The sequence below is a fragment of the Lampetra fluviatilis genome, chromosome 4, assembly GCF_964198595.1.
Source record: "Lampetra fluviatilis chromosome 4, kcLamFluv1.1, whole genome shotgun sequence".
NCBI classification, from domain to species: Eukaryota; Metazoa; Chordata; class Hyperoartia; order Petromyzontiformes; family Petromyzontidae; genus Lampetra; species Lampetra fluviatilis.
In genome coordinates this window covers 3,114,013-3,122,908 of record NC_136278.1, presented here as the reverse complement: position 1 = coordinate 3,122,908, position 8,896 = coordinate 3,114,013, and the positions used below count along the sequence as shown (strand labels likewise).

The window sequence follows — 8,896 nt, the reverse complement described above, 5'->3', positions numbered from 1 at the left end:
TATGAGTCTTTTGTAACCGCCGGGGACGTAGTAGCACACTGGCACCGTTGTTTTTAGCGAACGGCTCGATCAACGATTGTTCACAGCAGCCAGCAGTATGGCATGGGAGAGCCTCCAGACAGCTTCGTGGTGTTAATTTAAAACCGTGCAAAATCACGAGATGCTCTAAGGCACCGCCGATGTTAATAGTAAGGTTACATAATGCCGTAACATGAATGCGTGTGGTGTTGCACCATTCTCATATAGCGCAAGGCCATTAATTTAAAAGGGTGTAATTTTTGAGAGACAGGCGTAGTTTTCCAGTAGGGGTTGATGTGGTTTTCCCCATTTGGATACATGAGATAATTACGAATGTATTTTTTTATTTAGAAAAACCTAGACCGCAGCGAAGGCACGCACAGGCCTACTCGTTTTCGGATAACGTCGCCGGGTATTTAACATCCACTCTGAAAACAGAGGGCACGTGTTTGATTTTTGTGTTTGTTTACGTTTAACACGCCCGTTGGTAGAGGCCGGTGCGTTGGGTGACATGCTCGATAAAAAAAACATTTTAATCTAAAATGATCATCAGCCGGCAGGGGCTTTTCCTCATTGACCAAGAAGAGGAATTGAAGTGCAGGTCAATGAGATGTGTGAAGCGGCAATAACAACCAACAATTTGCCAAAAAAATGTTTTACACGAAGGAACAGGGGATTAGGTTTCACCAATGAAAAATACATTTTAAGTGCAAATGCGCTGCGCATGGCGGTTTCAAAGTCACGAATGGCTCACTTTCCTTTTACCATCACCGAAATGTGTCATTTCCCCAGACAGAACGGGACGACTATCGCGCCAACAAGCGTGGCGGCGTTTTTGTGGACGACAGAAAATAGGGAAACGTATTTGTGGATGATTTTTCTCTCTCTCTCTTTGAACTGATAACGGAGTAAGCAGCGGTGATTACGAGGTGCGACTGCCACATGGGACACCTGAAACATCACAATCTATTTAGCAAAATAAACGAAAGCGACTATTCACAAAAGACAAACGCCATTTATTTTCACATTTTCAATGAACAAAATCCTTTGGTATATTCTATTAACTTACTATACGTGTGAATACACATATATATTTAAAAAAAATGGCTAGTGTGCACCGCATATTATTGCAGAATATAGTGCACAGAGAAGTCATATGAATAATGTGTATGCGCCCCAAAGAAGTATATCCAGGCGAAGGAACAATGCATGTCTGTGCTGGACCCAAGCATAATGAAAGCAAGCTTCAGATCCGAGCAAAGGCCGCAGCTTTTCTGGCGTTGCCTTCATCGGGGCAGGGGGATCGGGTAGCATTCACTCAAGGTTACACTTTGTCAGATAATTTTAACTTTTTTTCTGTACTTCGCCACCGATTCATTACGGCCATTTAAAAAAACCTGACATTTGTTTTGGCAACAAAATGGTCCAAAATAAACGTGATTAATTAAGGCACCCATGTCATCGACGTATTTTCTATTTCAGAACTTAATACGGAAAATTGGCTAGGTCAACTATTTTTTTTAAATGTGGCTTTTGAAATATATATTTGTACATATGATCTGCTTGTTTCTCGGCAAGGTTCGTTGAAAGCTCTAAACGCTGCATATTTTTGTCTAAAATTGTGCTCTGTGGTAATTGGCTGTGCATTTTAATCACACGTATGTACACCCCCCAACACATTCGCACAAACACATGCACGCCCATGTTCTCACGTTGGTAGAGATTTCTGCCAAACTGAAAGGACCACCTCCCCCACAAACCCCCCCACTCGCGAACAGAGGAAAGTTGCCATACGGGCAGACTTGCATCGTTCAGGATTTAGCCCGGTCATGAAAGGAATAGAATCATCTACCCACGCAGACCCTAAAGATTCAGCAGCTTTGCAATCGTTCCAGCAGAAGTATATAAAACAAGCTTCAGTAGCAAAGGTGAACTTCTGATCAAATATAAGATTTGGAGTGATTACATTTAAAAAAGTGAATTAGCCCTATCCGTCGGGCTAATTGGTAGGTGATATCTCTTCCAGATGATTGTTGACCATTCTAGTCATTTGGTTTCTGCAATGTGGCAAGAGTGGCAGCTGTGCTAGAGAATTATGTGCATCAACCCTTTCCCATTCCGAGACGACTGCAATTTGCAGGGTAGATCCCGATCGCCGCTGAAATTCGGAGACTGCTTTAGCGACATGAACGCACTCTACGATACAAACTGTGTCACACGCTCTCCCGCGTGGTCTTGTGTGAGCTCGGAACTGATAAAGTATTTTTTTTTTCTTCCGGTTGAAACGGAGCTCGAAGAAAAACTGATGACGTACTCGTGCGTACGTCATCGGAACGGGAAAGGGTTAAGAAGTCACACGGACGCTGGCGGTGATACTGATCAACAACACACCCACCGACAATGCTCCCGAATTTTGCGTGTCTCCTGCACACACAGGAGAACCGCAACACTGCAGAACCACGAAGGGCCCCCCCCACCCCCCATGCCTCTCCACATCAGCCCCGTCGCCAGGAGCTCAGAATCGGTGCTCCAACCTGACGGCGACGTCCCCGCGACCCGGGCCATCGGCCACGACCCGCAGCGGAACGCGGAACGCCACGCCGCCCATGAGGCACGTGCCGCTTGCCTCCGCGCAGTAAAACACGGCGGCCTCCAGCGTGATGGTCGAATCGGCACCGTCCTGGCCCCCACGGGACGCCACGAGCAGCGGCACCGTCGTGTCGGCCAATGGGCGCGACAGCTGGCCCCTGGTCGACTGATTGCCCAGCAGCCACTTGGGACCTAGGAGAGAGATATTGACAGTAATGAAATAAAAAATGTGACTGACCGGTTGTACGGTTGTTTGACGACAGCTGCCTCCTAAAGGCAATTGAGGAACTCAATAGGCAAGCCTCCAAGTAACGTGGGTGGCACTAGCTTCTTGATCTTGTGGGAGGCCACATTTCATCACACCGTTTGCACCATGCCACGCACTGTTCAAAACAATTGTTTGCGCGGTGTGGGAGTCAGTGGGCATGTCTCTCGCGTGGCGTAGCTAAGTATGAGCCCCCCACCTTCTCCGAGGCCTCTGACTGGTGTGGAAGATAGGGCCAAAATTCCCCCGAGAGGGGCTCTCTAGAGCTCCCTCTAGTGGAGACCCGATATAATACCTGCATACGCATGGCAAATACGGCCTCTGACCAATCCACACTGACAAGCATTATGAAGTATAGTCAAGTATGCGCCAGGCACTGCACGGTGAGGGGGAAGCCCTCGTACAGCAGTATGTTTATATTTATGTCTTCAGGGAAACGTATGCACTAAAAGTTAAAATAATAACTGCCCAGCTTACATGATCAATAATTACCGTTGTGAACATTTACATTACATAATGTACTCGTACGGCAATGGTATATTCTTCGACAGCATTCTAATAGTCGATAAACATGATGCACAGATGAAAGGATTTTTTTTCATGGGAAAGCAAGCAGGGCACAAGGCTTGAGCCAAATTGCTTTCATCAGGACGCAGGGGGAAAATAAACAGAAACGCCGACTATATGGCAGGATTAGAGTTACACGGCTCAGATGTGGGGGCAGTTCATTGTTGAGAGTTCTAATTCAGACATATGCCCATAATCGAGCCAAATTTTTCAATAATCACAGCTGGGGGCTCCACAATGCTATACACCGGAGGGGCATCTTTAAATAGATTAAATCGGCAGTAATGCTGAAATACGCAATGAGATGCAATGCCGAAACTCTAAAGATGTCAACTGCATATACCTGAGATGTGTTAACGATTCACCAATAAACTAATCAAAATCAATGTAATGCTTGCAATCCAGGCATCGAATTGTGCATGTATCAATTGATTAGTTACAATTGATGCATATAACGCAATATGGAATGTTACATTTGAGCTGATGGAAATTATTGAAGCACAACGAGGGAGAACATACGACATATCGAATATAAGAGAAATATAAACAAAGTAAAAAAAAATGCATGATCAGTTCGTGAAACAAATTGACAATTCGTTAATGCACGAATGGTGACAGAACCATGTGTGTACACAGTTGTTATCGCAACCTTTATATAATGTACTAATAGGGGTCACTAGATTGTAAAAAATAATTATGAATATATACGTACTTAATAACCTCGTACCACAGATAAGAGTGCCCGTCAACTATAGAGTATACATATGAGTTACGCACAAATACCCATACACACACAAAAGTAAATGCTGTACTGTATATAGATTAACGTGGATACATTCTTGCTGGCTGCATGCAGCAATCTTGCGAAGGAAGAGGCATGCAGTTGTCCAGGCATATTTCGAGGTTGCAAATCGACATCGCATTTGCAGTGCAACAATTTCCTGCACATTCAAGAGCTGTGAATGGACCCCCTCCAACGTTGCCCGTGCGACTGCCGTGCAAAAGGAATCTAGCAAATTATTTTTCGGACAATTTCTGACGTATCATAGTAACACCTGGAATTTCCACTGGCACAAATGGTAGAAAAAAATCACATTAATCCGGCAAAGCCAGGAAGGCGGGCAAGCCACGAACCCAACAGCGAAACAAATTGTTTGGTGAGAATGTATGCAAGGCTCCAACAATGCGGCCAAAGCCAGATGGCTTAATCACATTTCATCAACGCCCATGTGCAGAACTCATCCGGCACAGTGGCCTCACTCCCTTGTTCCGAAACTACATTTCCATTTGCAGAGACATCCGATCCTCCACCGATGTTTAATAATTTACCCCTTCAGTTTTCTTTGTTGTTGCTATTATTGTTTGGACTTCTGCGTATGTTAGGTATGGTAATCCATTCAATGGGATCAGGAGTTGCTTCATGTAAAGCACTTGTGCCTCCCTTTTGGATTTATTATCATCTTATTGTATTACCGTTATTATATTATTTTCTATACTTACTGTTATATATGTATATTGAGATTCTGTGCTCCTGACCAGAATGTAAAAATGTTGGTGATTTTTTTTTTAAAGCTGCCCTTTCGATTTCAGTATTTGAATTACAACAAACAGCAGCCAATTTTATCACATTCCTTTGCAAACCGCACATTGTTTTTGTGAAACTGTAACCGAGGCACTCCTAAAGACACTAGAAAATACATCTGATGTACACTATTTGGGCACTCAAAAAGAGGCTTAGCTTACTCCTTTTCGCTCCCTGTGGAGCATAAAGTCGCAACAAGGCCACGCCATGTCGGATGGTCTTTAGCAGCTTTCTCGACTCAAAAAAATGGCAACCTCGCATTTGAGTTCCCACACCGCAGTATCGCTGAACGAGACAAAACAATGACCAATGTTTAGCAAAAACTCCAAAAAGCTATTTTAAAGAAAATAATAAACAGAATGATCGATTTACAATAATATTTTTTTGTATAGAATAATATTTTTAAGTATATACGTTAGATTCAATGTGCTTTAGCAGCGGCTTTGGTGCCATCTCTGCAACGGTAATAACATAACCTTAAAAAACGAACGTCTCGTGCTTGCACTACCTTTGCTTTTTAAGTTAAAAGGACATGCAAATATTCACACGCATCAGCAGCGGTATCATACTACGACAATATTAAATTTGGTGGCCGGCACGTGGGCCGGCCCAGTGCGCGGTGGTGACGTCACCGCATCTATCTGCGTGATGACATCACGCGCATCCAACTGCGTCGATACGATTCGCGCGTCGCAGCGCCGACTGTCATAACGCCTCTTCCACGCGCACCCTCCACCTCAGTCGAGTGACCCGCACAAATCCGTGGCCAGTCCTGGTTTCTGTAATGACGAAAACGTCTTTTAAATCAATCGCAGTACCGCACAATGACGATTTTGAAAATACCTTAATTGAGCCATCTGTCAATAGGCATCTCGAGTGCGAAATAACAAGCAACCTATCATTCCGTTTCGACGTTCTTTTGCTCGCTGTCCCGGTCAGGTCATGGCCTCTGAAAAACACAAAATGTGTGTATTTTGAAATGGGAAATTTTTGTGAAGGTAATTTTTGGTCTATTGTTAATCCTTCCACTTTCATATGAAGAATAACAAGCGAACGAATAGTATTACACTGAGGACTTTTTGTTATATAAAAAATACGTATTCGCATGCTCTGCAGCTGCATTGTAATGATCTATAGTTCGAACTCTAGCTGTTTAGATGTGTTAACTCAATACATGGGATTATTTATTTGATTTAAGAATTGCCTATGTATTTTTTGCTGATGTCTGCTTGTCCCCTCATCCCACTGATCATGTTTATTTCACCCTATATCGCGTTTGTTCAACACAAAGTGTACAGCGTGGTACGCTCTTGTAGTGTGCCCTGAGGATCCGAACGGGTGGTATAAATCGTGGGGCTCGCAACGTTACTGCAAATGCCATGGACAGCGCACACAATTAGCCACGAGAATGGAGCCAAATTTCCTTCCATTCAGGACAAAAACATCGACTTCGAGCCACCATTAAATGAAGAAAACTGCCGTTCTTTGGGTGCATCAATAGAGCCGGTAAACTATCCACGAGGATCCAACAAGAAACCATTATGGGGACAACAAAAAAAGGACACTGCAAGGAATACTTGGATTCACAAAGTAACAGACTGGACAGACTTAAACAACTCCAGCCAGCTAATCGGTGAGAATCAGGACAGGGATAGGTGGAGGGAGATAAGTATGTATGCGTGTATTTTGAACTTCTTTCGCCCCTATACAAAGCCCACCGTGCTAATTGGAGGTGCGGAATGATGATCAAAGCTGCCAACACAGAGCCTGAACAACCTCGTTGCTAAAACCGGGAATGGGAGATAGGCGGAGATGGATTATCAAGTCCATTGTAAATCCGGGTAGGTGGCATGGCAATTAAAGCAGAAAGCTCTTCATCGGAGAGTTGTGAGTTTAAATCTTTAGTTGGGCATTCACTCAGCCATTTATCCCTCCAGAGCTGACAAAACGAGTACAAATTTTGAGAGAAGCCAATTGTGCGGGCGTAGCACAGACCACATGCCATACGTGGAATTTCAAGCAATGGCTCAGAGCGCCGTAGACAGCTGACAAGCGCTGCCCCCACATTCGCTCGAGAGAGGCGGCGCACTTGACAGTTTGCTACGGGATCACAAGGTGCGTCTCTGCTTGCACACGCGCGCGGGGGATTCCGCGCACCGAGAAGTTGCCACGCGCTGGGCGCTCCTGCCGTGAGAGCTGCCCCCTCAGGGAGACTTAGCGACAGCACCAGCGAGACCACGCGCCCCACCGCCACCTCCACCGGCGGCGCCACGGCGTGCGTGGTGGCCGATCGCGACAGCAGCGACCGCACAGGGCCGCTGTCGGACTCCACTTTATCCACCTTGTCCGGAAAATGAATTGGCAACTGTCGGGGGGGGGGGGGGGAGAAAAATACATCTTTGAGGGCCTAGGAGACAAATTGACAATCTGATGAAGTACTGAGTGCAGTTATAAGTCAGTTACATCTCAACGGGTCTTTTTTTGACAAAGGTTTGAGTGATATTGTTTTGTAATCACAATGCTACCTCACATGACCTAATATATGAACACATTTCTTTTTTACTATTACGTTTGGAATTGCGTGTGAAATGTGAATTATGCTTTTGCGTACTACGAGGTATTTCTGCAAATGATAAACTAAGCTTGTTGATAAAAGGACTATGGCTCGCTCTTTGCAAACAAAGAGCGAGCAGTGGAGTGGTTTTGCGCACTGCACTATGAACCCAAGCCACCTGAGTTCAATTCCTGGTCCATGCAAACATCCGTGGGAAAGTGATATTTGAACCGGTCCTGGGTCCCTCCATCACCAACCCACAATGATCGGTTCGGTAAAGTTTGGTCAAACAACTCCAAGATTCGACACGCCATAGAGAGGCCTTCACCCAGCAGTGCAATGGCAAAGGTCTGTAAATTATCATTATTATCATTATTATTACGAGTGTGCAAATGGGTTAAAGAGGTTATTTGGAATGAGTGCCAATACCGTAAAGAGAAACAACTTAAAACATTTTCAAATCTACACGATACAGGTGGACGGTACAGAACACACCGGCATGTACGTATGTGCACGGGTGTTCATCAGTTCAAAAAAATGATGGGGTCAGGGGAAGGAAGGGGGATTAGTCTGCCAGATTTAGAGAAGATTAATGCCTCCAAAGCCACGTGTACAACTTAGATATACAGAAATCACAAAATAAGGAAATGTGTTCTCAAGATACCAGCGATAAATATTAGATAGGGGGACACTGATGGAAGCGAGTCCAAAGCGGGTGAAAAATCAAGCGTGAAAACGGACATTTTTCTTGCAAAGGCCTTACATTAATAACTCAGCCAAAACTATGCCACAGACACCAACGAATACATTTCAAGAATTCCTCAAAAACCGAGCCTTCTATATTTTGTCCGTTTTTAAAATGAATCACCAAGACCAGCAAATCCCATTTATCCGCCACCCCCCCCCACCCCCCTTACAATACCCCCCCCCCCCCACCAGCCTGCGAGTGATTCATGTCCCGGTGTTTTCACAAGAGTGCTCATCTTTCGGTCCAGCACCCTCCTCAAAGCCGCCTCACCAGTCCAAGCGCACCATACAAAACGATGAACTCTTTTGTCAAGAGACTCGTCACGCTTTGTAAACACGAACGAGATTTTCTACGCCCGACATCCCTGGCAGCGCCAATAGCAGCAATAGGTGGCGGTCATGCCTGTGGCCTAGCGTGGTGGTCGGCATGGGCCCTGGTGCGAGAAATGCAATGGGCCGCGCCCTCCTACCCCGATCCTATCCATTTATTCCCCTATTCATTTGTAGCCCGGCGTCCCCTACAACCTCTGTGCCCCAGCGTGGCCGAGTTGCACAGGGCAGCTCCCACCCGCCA

The 8,896-nt window shown here is 45.3% G+C and overlaps 1 protein-coding gene across 5 annotated transcripts in view; it reads right to left on the bottom strand.

Moving 5' to 3' along the window:
* Positions 1-1,013: 1,013 nt before the first annotated feature.
* NHLRC2 (NHL repeat containing 2) overlaps positions 1,014-8,896 on the bottom strand; it is a 42,718-nt gene continuing 34,835 nt past the window's right edge. For 3 of the 5 annotated variants that reach the window (XM_078855364.1, XM_078855366.1, XM_078855367.1), the window contains one exon: positions 6,098-7,386. In XM_078855364.1, coding sequence (XP_078711490.1) covers positions 6,805-7,386 — 582 coding nt within the window. In that variant the 3' untranslated portion in view covers positions 6,098-6,804. Of the gene's footprint in view, positions 2,800-4,264; positions 5,971-6,097; positions 7,387-8,896 lie in introns of those variants that run through there. The other 2 variants (XM_078855365.1, XM_078855368.1) reach the window with 2 other exon arrangements.